Raw genomic sequence first — 19,890 nt, forward strand, 5'->3', positions numbered from 1 at the left:
TTTGGCAATTCAGTATCTTTTGTAGTTCCATACAAATTTTAGAATTATTTGTTCTAGTTCTGTGAAAAATGTCATTGGTATTTTGATTGTACTGAATCTGTAGATTGCTTTGGGTAGTATGATCATTTTAACAATGTTAGTTCTTCCAATCCATGAACACAGTATTTCTCTTCATCTGTTGTGTTGCTTTCAACTTCTTTCATCAGTGTTTTCTGAGTACAGGTCTTTGCCCCCTTATTTAGATATATTCCTAGCTTTTTTGGTGCAATGGTAAATGAGATTATTTTCTTAATTTCTTTTTCTGATAGTTTGTTGTTAGTGTATAGAAATGCAACAGATTTCTGTATACTGATTTCTGTATATTAATTTTGCATCCTGCAACTTTATGGAATTCATTGATGGGGTCTAATAGTTTTTTGGTGGTGTCTGTAGGATTCTCTAAGTATAGTATCATGTCATCAGCAAACAGTGACAGTTTTACTTCTTCCTAATTTGGATTCCTTTTATTTCTTTTTCTTGTCTGACTGCTGTGGCTAGGACTTCAAATACTATGTTGAATAAAAGTGGCAGGACTGGACATCATTGTCTTGTTCCTGATCTTACAGAAAGTGCTTTCAGCTTTTCACCACTGAGTATGATGTTAGCTGTGTGCTTATCATATATGGGCTTTATTATGTTGAGGTATGTTCCCTCTACCCAGTTTGTGCAGAGTTTTTATCATAAATGGATACTGAATTTTGTCAAAAGCTTTTTCTGCATCTATTGAGATGATCATATGATTTTCATACTTCAACTGTCTTAATGTGATATATCACATTGATCGATTTGCAGATATTGAACCATCCTTGCATCCCTGGAATAAATACCACTTGACTTATTTATTTATTGGCGTATGATCCTTTTAATGTACTGTTGAATTTCGTTTGCTAAGATTTTGTTGAGGATTTTTGTACATGTTCCTCAGTGCTATTTGTCTGTAATTTTTTTGTGTGATAGCTTTGTCTGGTTTTGATATCAGGGTGATAGCATGCCTTCCTCTGCAATTGTTTGGAATAGTTTGCAAAGGACAGGTGTTAACTCTTCTCTAAATGTGTGGTAGAATTCATTTGTGAAGCCATCTGGTCCTGGACTTTTGTTTGCTGGGAGCTTTTATTACTGATTCTATTTCATTACTGGCTATTGGTCTGTTCATATTTTCTTATTTCTTCCTGGTTCAGTCTTGGGAGACCGTACATTTCTAGGAATTTGTCCATTTCTTCTAGGTTGTCCATTTTATTGGCATATAGTTGTTCTTAGTAATCTCTTATGATCCTTTGTATTTCTGTGGTATAGGTTATAATGTCTTTTTAATTTCTGATATTAATTTGGGCCCTCTCTTTTTTTCTTAATCAGTCTGGGTAAAGGCTTATCAATTTTACCTTTTCAAAGAACCAGCGCTTAATTTCACTGATCTTTTCTATTTTTTTTTTTTAGTTTCTATTTCATTTATTTCTGCTGTGATCTTTTACGATTTCTTTCCTTCTACTAACTTTGAGTTTTGTTTGTTCTTTTTTCTAGTTCTTTTAGGTATACAGTAAGATTCTTTATTTGAAATTTTTCTTGTTTCCTGAGGTAGGCTTTTATAACTATAAATGTCCCTCTTAGAATTGCTTTTGCTGAATCCCATAGATTTTGGATCGTTGTGCTTTCATTTTCATTTGTCTACAGGTATTTTTAAATTTCTTCTTTGATTTCTTCAGTGACCCATTGGTTGTTCAGTAACATATTGTTTAGCCCCCACATGTTTGTGTCTGGGGAAGTTTTTTTTACTGTAGTTGATTTCTAGTCTTATAGTATTGCAGTTAGAAAAGATGCTTAATATGATTTCAATTTTCATAAATTTACCAAGACTTGTTTTGAGGCCTAGCATGTGATTTAGCGTGTGCAGAATGTTCCTTGGGCACTTGAAAAGAATGTGTGTTCTGCTGCTTTTGGATGGAACAGTCTATATATATCTATTAAGTCCATTTGGACTAATGTACTTTTTAATTAAAAATACCAACACAAGAAGAAGTAACAATACTTAAAATTTTAACTTAATAAGACATACAAATGTAAAATATTTCAAAATCTCTATTTCTAGGGAAATACATAAAAGGATACTAAGGCAGCAAATTTTAAACTACTACTAACTATAAGAAAATTTCAATTACCAAATGCTGTCATTTCACTCTCCTAGTCAAATACTGAAATGCTTATTCCCATTCAGAAGTTCATTTCTTTAAAAGATAAGTAAAACATATACCAGGTAAGAAGCTCAGTTAGTTAAACAGCAGCTAAGGATAAGGCCACATTATCTGAATTATCTGTCAATAGAATACTCTTCATAACAAACCTACTGCAGCTCCCTGCACTAGGATTCAACTGAAAATGCTTTATGCATAATTCCTTGAATAAAGATCTTTTTTAATCCATACCTATAAAAGAACTAAGGTACAAAACAAAACCTCATTTCAAGAAAGAGCTGGTTACTCCACCTGCAATATGAGTCAAGAGAATTTACGTTTGTTAGCCCACCTGAGTCAACTTAGACTTTTAGCAAGCAGATTCATGTTCCTTAGCTAGCAAGAAGTTGAGAGAGAATTTATAAAGCTTGACACATTAAAAGGATCATTAAAGTAACTTTCTCAATAAATCATGTGTGCTGGCATATCACACAGATGGCTGACATGAATATCCATGGCTTTAATGAAAGACTGCCAAAAAGAGCACATACTTTTATTACAAAAAACAAATTTATAAATTAAGTGTTCTTTGACAAAACATTGGGATTAACACATTTCCCCCCGCTCTGGACTCCCATAATAGTTACTATAAATTATTACCTTGACTAGATTTTTAAATTCCCTTCTCTAAACAAGGCTTTTGAAATAAATTTACCTACACAGTGTCAAAAAATAAATGTGACTTAAAGAGTATGAAATAATAAAATCTACAATCAATTCTGAACATCATTAATTTCAGAACTAATGTAAATAGGCTGTCAATTCTTTTATTTATTCACAAAGAAAGTAATTCTAAAACTAAAGAGAGGCTCCACTTTTTGGGGGTAATAGAAGATGATGTTAAAGGAAAGAGTTTAAATCTGACCAGTCTTCCTCTGCAAATAGATTTTCATTATATTACATCAATTAGAAATATGTTTATTGACTTCAGATTCCAGCCAAAACTAAGTGAAGGAGACCAGATTTTCCCTCACACCTGGATCAATAAAAAAACTGGACCAAATATACAAAACCATGGTATTCGAGACCCTGAACATCTAGCAATGAAGGTCAATGATGCTTAGATGAGAAACAAGCAAGGTGGGCCCTTTGTTTGTCATAGCTCCTGCCTAAAGAGGGCTTTCTGACTCAGAGTGGAAAGGAACAGGGACAGAGTCCAACCACCTCATTGAGTTAAAGAGGTGCAGGTGGAGCTTGGGACAGCATGGTGGCTAGAGAGCTGCACAGCGTGGGAACCTGAGAGGTGTGCAAAGGACGTCTTGAGTATTCAGTTGGGAACTGACCAATACGTTGCTTGTGGGAAAACAACCAACCCTGAAATGACACAGATGACAGAATGAGTATGAAGGACATGAAAACAATTATAACTATATTCCTTATATTTCAGAAGCTAGAGGAAAGCACCAACTTGTTAAGTAGAGACATAAAAGATATAAAACAGACCCAAATTTGCTTTCTACAGAGAAAAATTACAATGTAAGGTATGAAAAATACATTAGATGGGATTAAAGACAGATTAGACACTGCAAAAGAAGAGATTAGTAAACCTGAAGACATTTTCAACAGAAACTACTCAAAATGAAATACAGAAAGCAAAACAACAAAAAAATGAATGGAGCATCAGTGACTAAAAAAGGAAATGATTATGTCAATAGATGCAGAAAAAGCATTTAACAAAATACAACATCCATTCCTAATAAAAACTCCAAAACTCCAGCTAAGCATGAAAAGAAGGGAACTTCTTCAACCTGGTAAAAGGCATCTACCAAAACAAAGAAACAAACGAAAACTATAGCTAATACCAGTTAATGGTAAAAGTCAGAGTGCTTTCCCACTATGGTGAGGAACAAGTCAAGAACATGTGCTCTCACCACACTTCTATTCAACATTGAACTGGAGGCCCTAGATAATGTAATAGGGAAGAAAAATAAATAAAAGCATCCATATTGGAAAGGAAGAAGTAAAACTGCCTTTATTCACAGACATCATAATAATCAAAGTAGAAAATTCAATGAAACCTATAAAATAGATTTAACAGAATTACTAGAACTAATAAGTGAACTTATTAGCAAAGTTGCAAAATAAAAGATCAATACACAAAAATCAACTATATGTCTACATACTAGCAATGAACTGTTGGAAACTGAATTTTTTTTAAAAAAATGCCATTCACAACATTATCAAATGTGCAAGACCTGAACATAAAACTACAAACACTGCTGAGACAAATTAAAGAACTAAATAAGTACAGACTGTTCAAGGACTAAAAGGCTCAATACTGTAAAGACATTTATCATCTCCGATTTGTTCTACAGATTAAACACAATCCAAATCAAAATCCTAGCAGAGGGCTTCCCTGGTGGCGCAGTGGTTGAGAGTCCGCCTGCCGATGCAGGGGACACGGGTTCATGCCCCGGTCTGGGAAGATCCCACATGCCGCAGAGTGGCTAGGCCCGTGAGCCATGGCCACTGAGCCTGCGCGTCCGGAGCCTGTGCTCCGCAAGGGGAGAGGCCACAACAGTGAGAGGCCCACCTACCGCAAAAAAAAAAAAAAAATCCTAGCAGACATTTGTGTGAAAAATGACAAGCTATTTTTAAGTCACATAGGAATGCAAAGGACTCAGAATAACTAAAACCACTCTGAAAAAAAGAACAAAGCTGAAGGACTTACACTGACTTCAAGTCTCATGATCAACCCACAGTAATCCAGATGGTGTAGTACTGATGTAAAGACAGAGACATCGACGGAACAAAACAGAGTTCAGAAATAGATCTGCACCCACACATACATGGACAATAGATTTCCAACAAAGTTTCAAAGGCAATTTGGTGGAAAAGAATAGATTGTTCAAGCAGTGGTGCTGGAATAATTGGTTACCAAATGCCAAAAAAACACTTTCATTCATACCTCATACTATATATAGAAATTAACTCAAAATAGGTTATGGACCTAAGTATAAAATTTCTAGAAGAAAACATAGGAGATAATCTTTGTCATCTTGGGTTACAGAAGATTTACTAGGTATGACACCAAAAGCACAATCCATAAAAGGAAATTTGGTAAAATTGTTTACATCAAATTAAGAATGTCTGTACTTTGAAAGATACTGGTAAAAGAATAAAGAGACAAGCCACTGAATGGGGAAGATATTTGCAAATCACGTATTGTGATAAAGCACTTTTAAAAAATGAGCCAAAGATCTGAATAAATATTTCATCAAAAAAATATACAGATGGCAAATGAGCACATTAGTCATCTGGGAAATTCAAGTTAAATCCACAAAACGATGCCACTGCACACCTGTTAGAAGGGCTAACGTTACACTGACTGACTATACCAAGTGTTGGTGAAGATGTAGAAGAACCAGAGTTTTCACACACCTGTGATGGAGATATAAAATGGTGTAAGCACTTTGGAACCATTCAGCCATTTCTTTAAAACTGAAGTATACACCCAGGCATTCCATTTCTAGTTACTACCCAAGAGAAATGAAAGCCTAAGTCCATACAGAGACTTGGATGTGAACGTCCATGGCAGCTTTATTTATAATAGCCGAAAGCTGTAAACAACTCAAATGCCCTTTAGTGGGTGAATGGAAAAACAAATTGTGGTATATACGTACAATGGAATACTACTCAACAATAAAAAGAGTGAACTATTGACACATGAAACAACACTGATGAATCTTAAAATAAATACACTGAGTAAAAGAAACCAAAAAATAGTACATAGTGTATGATTTTATTTATAAAAATTCTAGGAAATGTGAACTAATTTATAGTTATAAAAAGGTCAGTGGTTGCCTGGGGATATTGCTGGGGTGGGAGTGTGGGGGAGAGGGACGGAGACAGGTGTGAGGGAGGAACTATACAGGGCCAAAAGGAAACATTTGAGGGTGGCAGACTTATCCACTATCTTGATTGCAGTAACAGGTTCACAGTTACACAAGTTATGTCAAAACTTATCAAATTATACACTTTAAATATGTACAGTTTATGATATGTCACTTATACCTCAATAAAGCTGTTAAAATGCATTTATCAGGCTTCAGACTATATACCCCATATCATGCATGAATATATCAGTGTATGGCTGTGTCAAGTAGATTTAATTAGAAATTCTGTATTTCTGTATTTGCTGTTGTGGTATGAGTTAAATTTTAAAGTATTTTTGAGTTCCTATTCATATTCCTGACCCTACACAGGTACTCTAAGAGTTACAAGTAAGTATGTATAACATTTATTCCCTTCATGGAATTGAGAGTCTTCCTAAGAAGATTTTCATGACATGAAACACTTCCGGCACAACTAAAAGTCTTTGTACAGTTAAGTGAAATGAAAAATTGAAAAGCACACGAGTTCCTCCATTGCACACACATCCTAAATGCTATGTGCAGGCACTGGATACACTTGACCATTACTTCCCTTAAGGAGCTCACAGTTTTATGGAGTGAAGAGAAAAGTGAGCAGTTAGAACACAATGCGACAAGTGACACGGCAGATATATGGAGGACTGAGAAAGGTATTTGGGGAGTACACAGGAGGGAGCTTAAAGGGGGAGAAATTCAAGGAAAACTTTACCTGTGGAGTTAATGGTGAGCTGACTCTCAGATGGCATGTTAGGTTATGCCAGAGAATAGGTGATGACAAAATTATTCACGGCAGACGAAGTAACATATTCAAAGACATAGTGGGTATACAGCAGTATTTGCTTCCCATCCCAACACAACTGAAGAGGACCCCTTTTATTCATGATGGTTCAGAACGTAAGGCTCGGAGTGGTAAGAGATGAAGTTGGACATACAGGCGGAGTTAGGCATAAATGTTCTTCTGTGCCACCTTATGGAAACAGGTAATTATTCTAATGGCAAAAGACTAAAGCACTGGGAGCAGGGTAATGACAGGATCACATTTTCACTGTAAGAGAAAGAGGTGCTGAACTAACCCTTAGATCATGACTAAATTTGGGTGGAGAGGAGGGTGGAGGAGACACTCCTGCCTGGGATGCTATCAGCACAATAAAGGCCCCTGTTGTCTGATCCCTCTTCCTTTATCAAGTGCGTAACACTAGGGAGACAAATAAGTCAAAGACTGACTCATAGTCATAACAATATTTAGGCCTCAGGACCAAAACTACAGCTACATAAGGAACAACCATCTCTGAGAACAATCTGAAGACTAGCAGAACAGATTTTTCAACAACTAAGGATATAAAGAAAAGGCCACTTCAAGATGGATGCGCAGAGACTTGGTCTAGTCAGAACTCACACCCCGCAGTGTAGCAACCCAGAGCAGGAGGGATATCATGACAGCACAGGTGGCCCCTGAGGAGGAAGGGGTCCAGGCGCCATGTCAGGCTCCCCCGCCCAGGGGACCTACACCAGGAAGATGAGCCTGCATAACGTCTGGCTTTGCAAACCAGCAGAGGCTAACCTCCAGGAGAGCCAGAGGGCTGCTGTAAGCCAAGACTCCACTCAGGAAGGGCACATGCACCAACACACTCGCTCTGAGTTCCAGCAGAGGCAACAGCTTGAAAAGCAACTGGGTCATACGAGGAGATGCATGACTAATTTTAGGGGCTGTGGAGGAGCAGGGATTGGGTGGAACTTTCTCCAGGGACGGAAGTGCTGCCGTCTTTCTTCTACTCCCCTTCCACCTGGATGGCCTGGTACTGGTAGAGGCACCATTCCTATCACTGTCCATGAACCTAGCTAACACCATGCGGCCCATCCTGGAATTCCCCTGAGGACCAGCCCTGTTCAACCCGCCCACCCCCTCCAAAGCGGCTCCTGCCCCACCCCACCTGGCAGGCGGCCTCAGCCAGCACTGGCGCCCCTCCAAAGCAGCTCCTGCTCCAAGGGGCACCAGTGTGCCCGTAGCAGTTGCAGTCAGCTGGCCTGGGCCCACCAGTGCCCCCTCAGCAATCGTGGCCCAGCCACAGCAGGGAGATGCATGCACCCCACACAAGGGGATGCCCCTGAAGCACCTGGCTCTGGTGACTGGGGGTGGGATTCACCACTTGGTCCCACAAGACACCTACATACGGCCATTCCTTCAGGACCAGGAGATGCAGCTGATATGCCTAATACACAGAAACAAACACAAAGAGGCAAAACGAGGAGACAATACCTTCCGGATAAAAGAACAAGACAAAACTCCAGAAAATGAACTAAATGAAATGGAGATATGCAATTAAACAGATAAAGAGTTCAAATGAATAGACACAAAGATGCTCACCAAACTTGGGAGAAGGAAGGATGAACTCAGTGAGAATTTTAAAAAAGAAATAGAAAAAAATATATATATATATATATTTTTAAAATCAGAATTGAAGAATATAATAACTGAAATGAAAAATACACTAGAAGGAATCAACAGCAGATGAGAGGATACAGAAGAATGGATCAGCAAACTGGAAGACTAGGTAGCAGAAATCAATCAGAAGAGCAAAAAGAAAAAAGGACTTAAAAAAAATGAGGGTAGTTTATTTGAGACAACATCAAGCGTGCTAACATTTGCATTATAGGGGTCCCAGAAAAAGAAGAGAGAGAAAGGGACAGGAAATCTATTTGAAGAAATCAGCCTGACAGCTTCCCTAACCAGGCAAAGGAAACAGACATCCAGGTCCAGAGATCCCAAACAAGATGAACACAAAGAGACTCACACCAAGTCACATTATTATTAAAATGTCAAAAGTTTAAGATAAAGAGAGAATCTTAAAAGCAGCAAGAGAAAAAACAACTAGTTACATACAAGGGAACCCCTACAGTTCAGCTGATTTTTCAGCAGGAACTTTACAGGCCAGAAGAGGTTGGTATGATATACTGAAAGTACTGAAAGGAAAAAACTTACAACCAAGAATACTCTACCCCAGGGGTCAGCAACCGCCAGGCCGTGGACTAGTACTGGTCCTCAGCCTGTTAGGAACTCATCCGCACAGCAGGACGTGAGCGCCAGGTGAGTGAGCGAAGCTTCACCTGCCACTCCCCATCGCTCGCATTACCACCTGAACCATCCGACCACCCCTCCCCCATCCATGAAAAAACTGTCTTCCACAAAACTGGTCCCTGGTGACAAAAAGGTTGGGGACCGCTGCTCTAACCAACAAGACTATCATTCAGAATTGAAGGAGAAATAATTCCCCAAGCAAGCAAAAGCTAAAAAAGTTAGTTCATTGCCACTAAACTGGCTTAACAAGGTACTTCATTAAAGGGAAAAGAAAAGGCCACAACTAGAAACAAGAAAAAAAATCTCACTGGTAAAGGCAAACATATAGTAAAGGTAGTGGCTCAACAACCTATAAGGCTAGTATGAAGGTTAAAAGATAAAACTGGTAAATATCATCTGTATCTAAAATAAATAGTTAAGTGATACACAAAATAAAAAGATGTAAAATATGACATCAAAAACATAAAGTGTGGGGCTTCCCTGGTGGCGCAGTGGTTGAGAGTCCGCCTGCCGATGCAGGGGACGTGGGTTCGTGCCCCGGTCCGGGAGGATCCCACGTGCTGCGGAGCGGCTGGGCCCATGAGCCGTGGCTGCTGAGCCTGCACGTCCGGAGCCTGTGCTACGCAGCGGGAGAGGCCACGGCAGTGAGGGGCCCGCGTACCACAAAAAAAAAAAACAAAACAAAACATAAAGTGTGATGGGGAGGGAGGGTAGGATGTAGTGCTTTTACAATGCACTCAAACTTATACAACCGTCAACTTAAAATGGACTGCTATATACATAGAAGTTGTTATATACGAACATTATAGTATCCACAAACATAAAACCTATGAAAGATACACAAAAACTAAAGAGAAGGGAATACAAACATAACACTAAATAAAGTCATCAAATCACAAGGGAAGAGAACAAGAAAAGAACAAAGAAGAATTATCAAAAAACCCAGAAAACAATTAACAAAATGGTAATAAATAAATACCTATCAATAATTATTTTAAATGTAAATGAACTAAATGCTCTAATCAAAAGACATATGGTGGCTGAATGAAAAAGCACAAGACCCAAATATATGCTGCTTACTAGAAACTTACTTCAGATCTAAGGCACACACAGGCTGAATGAAGGTAAAGAGATGCAAAAAGATATTCCATGCAAACGGAAATGAAAGGGAAGCTAGAGTAGCAAAACACAAATTCAAAAAGATACATGCACCCCAATGTTCACTGCAGCATTGGTTACAATAGCCAAGATATGGAAGCAACCTAAGTGTCCATCTATGGATGAATGGATAAAGAACATGTGATATATATATATATATGTATATGTATGTGTATATATACGTATATATATATATATATACACACACACACACATACATACAATGGAATATTAGTCAGCCATAGAAAAACCCCTGAAATCTTGCCATTTGCAACACATGGATGGATCTAGAGGGTATCTTGCTAAGTGAAATAAGTCAGACACAGAAACACAAATACCATATGATCTCACTTATATGTGGAATCTAAAAAACAAAACAAAACAAAATGAAAATAGGCTCACAGATATAGAGAACAAACAGTGGTTGCTAAGGGGAGGGCAGTGGGAGGGTGGTTGAAATAGGTAAAGGGGATTAAGACGCACAAACCTCCAGTTATAAAAGAAATATGCTACAGGGACATAATATGCAGCATAGGGAATATGGTCAATAACACTGTAATAACTCTGTATGATGACAGATGGTCACTAGGCTTATCATGGGGATCAATTCATAATGTATATAAATGTCAAATCACTATGCTGTACACCTGAAGCTAATATAATATTGTACGTCAACTATACTAAAATAATAAATAAATAAATAACAATTTAAGAAAAAATTTAGCCCTTGGGATTAGATTACCATGTCAAGGAAACAGGGAAGAGAACAAATATCAATATTTACTATCTACTGTGTAAAGATCTTTTCTTAAAAATATAATTTATTGAGATGAAATTCACACAGCATAAAATTAACTATTTTAAAGTAAATAATGCAGTGCATTTACTGCATTCACAGTGTGTGTAACCACCATCTCTATCTAACTGCAAAACATTTCCATCAGTTGAAAGTGAAAGCCCCTACCCATTAGCAGTTTCTCCTCACTACCCCTCCCCCCAGTCCCTGGCAACCACTAATCTACTTTCTGTCTCTATGAATCTTCCTCTTCTGGACACTTCATATAAGTGGAGCCATACACTATGTGACCTCTTGGGTCTGGCTTATTTCACTCAGCACAATGTTTTCAAGGTTCACCCACACTGTAGCGTGTGTCAGTGCTTCATTCCTTTTTCTTTTTTTGTTTAATTTTGGTAAAACAAGCATAACATAAAATTTACCACCTTAATCATTTTTAAGTATGCAGCTCGGAAGTGTTAAGTACCTTCACACTGTTGTACAACCAACGTCCCAAACTCTTTTCATCTTGCAAAACTGAAGCTCTATTCTCATTAAAGAACAATTCTCCATTTTCCTGTTCCCCAGGCACTGGTACCCACCATTGCACTTTCTGTTTCTATGAATTAGATGACTCTAGGTACCTCATATAAGTGGAATCATACAGTATTTGTCTTTTTGTGACTGGCTTATTTCACTTAGGCATCATTCCTTTTCACAGCTGAATGATATTACATTATATGTATGAACCACAATTTATTTATCCATTCATCTGTCAATGGATGCTTGGGTTGTTTCTATACTTTGCCTATTATTGTAAGGGTCTTTTAAAATAATACAACTAGCATACTTGGTAAAAAAAAAAAAAAAAAAGCTTGGAACATGGAAATAAAGGCAACCAGGATGGAAGCAGGACACCTAGAATATCCTGGTTCATCTATTCTGAGAATACAGTCCACATTCAACATGGTGGCATCCCATGACATCACAAATATTTATTAACTAGGGACTGTGAGGGATAAAAAGACACATAAAATTTGGTCTTGCCCTTTAAGAAATGTAAAGTCCCTTGAGAAAGTCAATCCACATAGGTACGTATACCACAAGGCTGAAACAAGAATCTGGTACACCTTCACATGCGACAGAGGATGCAACCTGGCCTAAGAGAGTGGAAGGACTTGCACAGGCAGAGAAAGGTTGAGAGAAGACCGTGGGAACAGTGTGAACCAATGTGGGCCTGGAGATGGAAAAGTGCATTTGCAAATATCACATCAATTTTAGTCATGACTATTTACATGCTACAAACTCAGTTTGTCCTACTGTGGAGCAATGTAACTTAGTAGAGTCCAGATGAACTAGCATATGTGAGTGTTAATACAAATGAAAACTCAATGAATGGTAAGTATAATCATAGTCCAAAAACAAACTTGAAGTGCTAATTGTAAAACAAGTGAAAGTCTAAGACCTCCAATGGATGGTAACTGCCTACTGTCTTCCTGGAGAAAATCTCCTGAGATGGGGCTTCCAGAGTATCTCTCAATATCACGTCCTCATTTGGAAAATTAAATACTTCCCTGGTTCTTTTGCTTTGGTTTCACTTCTTACTCTACCCTCCTCAAAGAAAAGAACACCTGTTTAGAATCCACTTCATGAACATTCCCTCACAATGAAATATTAAAATAAAATCATATACTCAGCTCTCTGCTTTGATGCTAAACAAGTCTGATTCTTTGCACTTTTTTTTTTATAAGGGAAATGGGAAGGCAGGGGTGAACGTGAGAAATATTAACGAGATGAAAATGAGGAGTGCCATTAGGTATTGGTACAGGAAGGTGGAGGCATCTAACAAACTCCCCAGTTTCTGGTTTGGCATACTGAATAGAAAGTGCCTGAGGATGGAAGTACAAGGGAGGGAGAAAAGGAGAGAGGAGGGAGCGAGGGAAGGATGGGGGTAAGGAAGGAGGGACACACGCACACACACACACACGCAAACACGTACATGCGCGTACGGGTTGCACAGTGGAAATGACCAATGTGAGATGGCTGCAGGACAACACGTGGAGCACAGAGGCAGGGTTATCTGCTCCTAGCTCAGGGGTGGGTGGTGGGTTAGAGGTGTGCATCTGAGGACAAGTGTGTGGGTGAAGTGCAGGAGCAGTAAAAGAGACAGCTAAGGAACAGCCAGAGAAGGAGAAGAAGAAAAAAGGGGAGTGGTGCCCAGATATTAAGAAAGAAGACATCTGTGAAGCAGGGTTACAAACAGCAAGTGCTACTGAGCAATTAAGATAAAAACAAAATCTACACGACTGGGCAACTAGGAGGTCACTGGTGACCTGAGCAGGAAGGGATAATTAAGTATTTTGGTTTGAAATTCATTTTCAGCTGACTGAATTCCGATAGAAGAAATGAGTTCAAAACCTTTTCCTCTTTTAAATCCTACTGGATGGCACACCGAAGTCAGGAGTCAAAGCAGAAACAAGAACGCCCATCAGAAACAAAGTAATACCCAGGTGAGAGTTTTAAATTTCCTACAGAGTGCACTGTGTGTGTGCGCACACACATGCGCACGTGCGCGAGTATGTGTGTGTGTACACACAGAAAAAGATTTTAAAAGCGACATATCAAATTGGTTCCTGGAAACTCTAAAGAGAGGATTGGTATTAAAAGTGGTGGTCGGCAGGACCTCAAGATGGCAGAGGAGTGAGACGTGTAGATCACCTTCCGCCCCACAAATACATCAAAAATACATCTATATGTGGAACAGCTCCTACAGAACACCTACTGAATGCTGGCAGAAGACCTCAGACTTCCCAAAAGGGTCTTGGTGGTCCGGGCGGCTGTCAGGCCTGAACCTCTGAGGTGGGAGAGCCGAGTTCAGGACACTGGACCACCAGAGACCTCCCAGCCCCACGTAACATGAATCGGCGACAGCTCTCCCAAACACCTCTGTCTCAACGCTAAGACCCAGCTCCACTCAACGAATAGCAAACTCCAGTGCTGGACACCACAGGCCAAACAACTAGCAAGACAGGAACACAACCCCACCCATTAGCAGAGAGGCCGCCTAAAATCATAAGAAGTTCACAGACACCCCAAAACATACCACCGGACGCGGTACTGCCGACCAGAAAGACAAGATCCAGCCTCATCCACCAAAACACAGGCACTACTCCCCTCCACCAGGAAGCCTACACAACCCACTGAACCAACTTTAGCCACTGGGGACAGACGCCAAAAACAACGGGAACTACGAACCTGCAGCCTGCAAAAAGGAGACCCCAAATACAGTAAGTTAAACAAAATGAGAAGACAGAGAAATACATAGCAGATGAAGGAGCAAAGTAAAAACTCACCAGACCAAACAAATGAAGAGGAAATAGGCAGTCTACCTGAAAAAGAATTCAGAGTAATGATAGTAAAGATGATCCAAAATCTCGGAAACAGAATGGAGAAAATACAAGAAACGTTGAACAAGGACTTAGAAGAACTAAAGAGCAAACGAACAATGATGAACACAATAAATGGAATTAAAAATTCTCTAGAAGGAATCAATAGCAAAATAACTGAGGCAGACGAACGGACTAGTGACGTGGAAGATAAAACAGTGGAAATAACTACCACAGAGCAGAATAAAGAAAAAAGAATGAAAAGAACTGAGGACAATCTCAGAGACTTCTGGGACAACAATAAACACACCAACATTTGAATTATATGAATTATAGGAGTCCCAGAAGAAGAAGAAGAAAAAGAAAGGGACTGAGAAAATATTTGAAGAGATTATAGTTGAAAACTTCCTTAATATGGGAAAAGAAATAGTTAATCAAGTCCAGGAAGGGCAGAGAGTCCTGTACAGGATAAATCCAAGGAGAAACACGCAAAGACACGTACTAATCAAACTATCAAAAATTAAATACAAAGAAAATATATTAAAAGCAGCAAGGGAAAAACAACAAATAACACACAAGGGAATCCCCATAAGGTTAACAGCTGATCCTTCAGCAGAAACTCTGCAAGTCAAGAGGGACTGGCAAGACATATTTAAAGCGATGAAAGGGAGAAACCTACAACCAAGATTACTCTACCCGGCAAGGATCTCATTCAGATTTGATGGAGAAATTAAAACCTTTACAGACAAGCAAAAGCTAAGAGAATTCAGCACCATCAAACCAGCTTTACAACAAATGCTAAAGGAACTTTTCTAGGCAGGAAACACAAGAGAAGGAAAAGACCTACAATAACAAACCCAAAACAATTAAGAAAATGGTAATAGGTACATACATATCAATAACTACCTTAAATGTAAAGGGATTAAATGCTCAAACCAAAGACACAGACTGGCTGAATGGATACAAAAACAAGACCCATATATATGCTGTCTACAAGAGACCCACTTCAGACCTAGGGACACATACAGACTGAAAGTGAGGGGATGGAAAAAGAATTCCATGCAAATGGAAATCAAAAGAAAGCTGGAGTAGCAATTCTCATATCAAACAAAATACACTTTAAAATAAAGAGTATTACAAGAGACAAAGAAGGACACTACATAATGATCAAGGGATCAATCCAAGAAGATATAACAATTATAAATATTCATGCACCCAACATAGGAGCACCTCAATACATAAGGCAAATGCTAATAGCCACAAAAGGGGAAATTGACACTAACACAGTCATAATAGGGGACTTCAACATCCCACTTTCAACAATGGACAGATCATCCAAAATGAAAATAAATAAGGAAACACAAGCTTTAAATGAACCATTAAACAAGATGGACTTAACTGATATTTATAGGACATTCCATCCACAAACAACAGAATACACTTTCTTCTCAAGTGCTCAGGGAACATTCTCCAGGATAGATCATATCTTGGGTCACAAATCAAGCCTTGGTAAATTTAATAAAATTGAAATCGTATCAAGTACCTTTTCCGACCACAACGTTATGAGACTACATATCAATTACTGGAAAAAAAACTGTAAAAAATACAAACACACGGAGGCTAAACAATACGTTACTAAATAACCAAGAGATCACTGAAGAAATCAAAGAAGAAATCAAAAAATACCTAGAAACAAATGACAATGAAAACATGAAAACATGATGACCCAGGGCTTCCCTGGTGGCGCAGTGGTTGAGAGTCCGCCTGCTGATGCAGGGGACACGGGTTCGTGCCCTGGTCCGGGAAGATCCCACATGCCACAGAGCGGCTGGGCCCGTGAGCCATGGCCGCTGAGCCTGTGCTCCGCAACGGGAGAGGCCACAGCAGTGAGAGGCCCGCATACCGCAAAAAAAAAAAAAGAAAAGAAAAGAAAAAAAAACATGATGACCCAAAACCTATGGGATGCAGCAAAAGCAGTTCTAAGAGGGTACAGCAATACAATCCTACCTCAAGAAACAAGAAACATCTCAAATAAACAACCTAAACTTACACCTAAAGCAATTAGAGAAAGAAGAACAAAAAACCCCCAAAGTTAGCAGAAGGAAAGAAATCATAAAGATCAGATCAGAAATAAATGAAAAAGAAATGAAGGAAATGATAGCAAAGATCAGTAAAACTAAAAGCTGGTTCTTTGAGAAGATAAACAAAACTGATAACCCATTAGCCAGACTCATCAAGAAAAAAAGGGAGAAGACCCAAATCAACAGAATTAGAAATGAAAAAGGAGAAGTAACTACTGACACTGCAGAAATACAAAGGATCATGAGAGATTACTACAAGCAACTTTATGCCAATAAAATGGACAATGTGGAAGAAATGGACAAATTCTTAGAATAGCACAACCTTCCAAGATTGAACCAGGAAGAAATAGAAAATATAAACAGACCAAGCACAAGCACTGAAATTGAAACTGTGATTAAAAATCTTCCAACAGGGACTTCCCTGCTGACGCAGTGATTAAGAATCCGCCGGCCAATGCAGGGGACATGGGTTCGAGCCCTGGTCTGGGAAGATCCCACATGTCACGGAGCAACTAAGCCCGTGCACCACAACTACTGAGCCTCTGCTCTAGAGCCCACGAGCCACAACTACTGAGCCTGCATGCTGCAACTACTGAAGCCCACGAGCGTACAGCCCATGCTCTGCAACAAGAGAAGCCACTGCAGTGAGAAGCCCATGCACTGCAACAAAGAGTAGCTCCCGCTCACCGCAACCAGAGAAAGCCCGCGTGCAGCAGTCAAGACCCAAGACAGCCAAAAATAAAATAAGTAAATGAATAATTTATTTTAAAAAAAATCTTCCGGGCGTCGATGATGGCGGGGGATGTGGGCGGTCGCAGCTGCCCCGATTCGGAGCTGCTGCTGCACCCGGAGCTGCTGTCCCAGGAGTTCCTTCTCCTCACCCTGGAGCAGAAGAACATAACTGTTGAAAATGACATGAGAGTAAACAAAGACAGTCTTACCGATCTTTATGTTCAGCATGCAATACCACTGCCTCAGAGAGATTTGCCAAAGAACAGATGGGGGAAAGTGATGGAAAAGAAAAGAGAACAACATGAGATTAAAAATGAGACGAAAAGGAGTAGCACTGCAGACGGGTTTCGGAAAAGACCCCTCATCGTGTTTGACGGGAGTTCAACAAGTACAAGCATAAAAGTGAAGAAGACTGAGAACGGAGACAATGACCGACTCAAGTCCCGGCCTCAGGCCGGCGCTACCAGTAATGCCTTTCGAAAATTGTCAGATTCCTCTTCAGGTGTTTCACCCCTAATTTTGTCTTCCAATTTGCCTACGAACAATAGAATGGAACACAATAATAATGACACTAAACAGAACCATGACTTAACGCATAGGAAAAGTCCTTCCGGCCCTGTGAAGTCGCCGCCTTTGTCGCCTGTAGGAACTACTCCGGTGAAGTTAAAGCGCGCCGCTCCCAAGGAGGAGACCGAGGCCGAGGCCGTGGCCGCGAATAACCTGAAGCCCCCAGAAGCAAAGAGGAAGATACAGCATGTTACATGGCCGTGAAGGAAAGTTTCCAAAAATGTAAATATAACTGTAACTAGTTTTTCAAACGAGTTCACATTTACTGACAGTATTTACAGAGATCCTGATTATTGTGGCATTTTCTTTTTTTTGCGGTATGCGGGCCTCTCACTGTTGTGGCCTCCCCCGTTGCGGAGCACAGGCTCCGGATGCGCAGGCCCGGCGGCCATGGCTCACGGGCCCAGCCGCTCCGCGGCATGTGGGATCCTCCCGGACCGGGGCACGAGCCCGTGTCCCCTGCATCGGCAGGCGGACTCTCAACCACTGCGCCACCAGGGAGGCCCTATTGTGGCATTTTCTTAAGAGGTTTAAATTAGGTTCAAAGAAATAAAGTCCTTTCCTTTCCTTTTTCCCTCCTTTTCCTTCCTCTGGGAGGAAGAAATCTTGCCTTTCATGCTCCAGTTAGGAAAGAATTTCTTTTTAAACAAATGGTTTAGTATAAGTCATTTATATTGGCCCTCCTCAAATAATTAGCTGCAAGTCAGGTATAAAGCATTTGATGAACTTTAGGAATTATTCGCATTAGTCTCTTTTGGTCTTTGGGGGAATGTGAGGTTTTTGAAACTCGGATATTTTAGAAGTTCACAATTTTCATTTCTTCTCCCAAGCAACAGAAAATAACAGTCCACTGCAGTATTCTAGTGAATTCTGCCACACTCCTCCTCCAGGTTCCCCATGGAAAGCATGTTAGTGCCGCCAGTACACTGTTCGGAATATACGGATAAAATTGCTCTTCTGTAAGTGCTCACGTTGCCTCTTCCCATAAACATCGAAAGGGAAGCCAGTGCTTGCTGTTGCTCCTTCCCTTTAATTGTGAATTGATTTCTTGTGAGTAGACCAGCCCACCCCTTGGACGCTCCTGTCACGTGGCAGCCCTGCTCCTCTTCTTACGGTGGCCCTGACCTCCCTCTCAGCTCCGGTATCAGCCTCTCCTGGGAGCTTAATCTTTTCCAAATGAGGCCGACTTCAGACTCTTCAGGGGAAGTGATCACTTCAGAGGTGGTACCTGAAGGCAGAAAGCTTACAGGATAGGAAGGGTGGGTAGAATTCTAGAACCTGAGAATCCAGGAAGCCTGGCAGTGAGGGGAACTCAGCGCGACGTGCAGCCTGCAGAAGGGGGTTTGCTGAGTCGGAGGTCACTAGAGAGCAGCATGGGGACAGGGACCGGCACCCGCGGAGGCGCTGCCGAGGTTTCGTTGGTGTTAAGTGGTGTCGCTCCAGTTGTGTAGCAGAAGTCAGCGGGGAGATAGGGTAGCCCTCAGGTTCACGAGTTCTGGTGTCCGCTTCCTGCTGTGTATTTCTAACCAAGGCCAAGGGTACTTTATACTCTTCCCTTGTACGACTGATCTTCGAATGGGGTTTGCCTTTCAACACTTTTTAGAGCAATCCATTCCTTTTTTGATATGTTAAAACAAACATTTCAGTTCAGCTATTGAATAGCCTTACAAAAAATTAATTCAGCCTTGCAGGTAAGTACTGTACTAAACCTTTAACCCTACAGTTTGTAGCTTTTCTGCCTTTATCCAGACTATAAATCCATACCTGTAAGACGAAACTGAAAGACACCGAGTGTGGCATAAGTTGTTAATGTTATGCTAAATTGTTAAGTATTTGGTTGTCTGCAGGGCTGATATTTGGAATATTGTTGAAGGACAGCCATAATCCTATACACAACTGCGTGTTAAGGGAGATTTTAACAGTGCAGATTTCAGGGTAGAATGACAAATTTTATTCTACATTCTGTTGTCTCTTCTGCT

The 19,890-nt window shown here is 40.1% G+C and overlaps 2 protein-coding genes across 5 annotated transcripts in view; one reads left to right on the forward strand and one right to left on the reverse strand.

The window, feature by feature from the left end:
• Positions 1 to 19,890, reverse strand: part of LMBR1 (limb development membrane protein 1) — a 165,871-nt gene that overhangs the window by 26,805 nt on the left and 119,176 nt on the right. The window lies entirely within an intron of this gene.
• Positions 17,398 to 18,213, forward strand: LOC309810475 (ashwin). Its single transcript, XM_082632503.1, has one exon. The coding sequence runs from the start codon at positions 17,402 to 17,404 to the stop codon at positions 18,113 to 18,115; it is 714 nt and encodes a 237-aa protein (XP_082488629.1). The 5' UTR covers positions 17,398 to 17,401; the 3' UTR covers positions 18,116 to 18,213.

Source organism: Mesoplodon mirus (assembly GCF_964341445.2).
Source record: "Mesoplodon mirus genome assembly, chromosome: 9".
Taxonomy (NCBI): domain Eukaryota; kingdom Metazoa; phylum Chordata; class Mammalia; order Artiodactyla; family Ziphiidae; genus Mesoplodon; species Mesoplodon mirus.

Coding starts and splice junctions, on each gene's coding strand:
- LOC309810475 (XM_082632503.1), top strand. CDS start 17,402: ATGATGGCGGGGGATGTGGGCGGTCGCAGCTGCCCCGATTCGGAGCTG.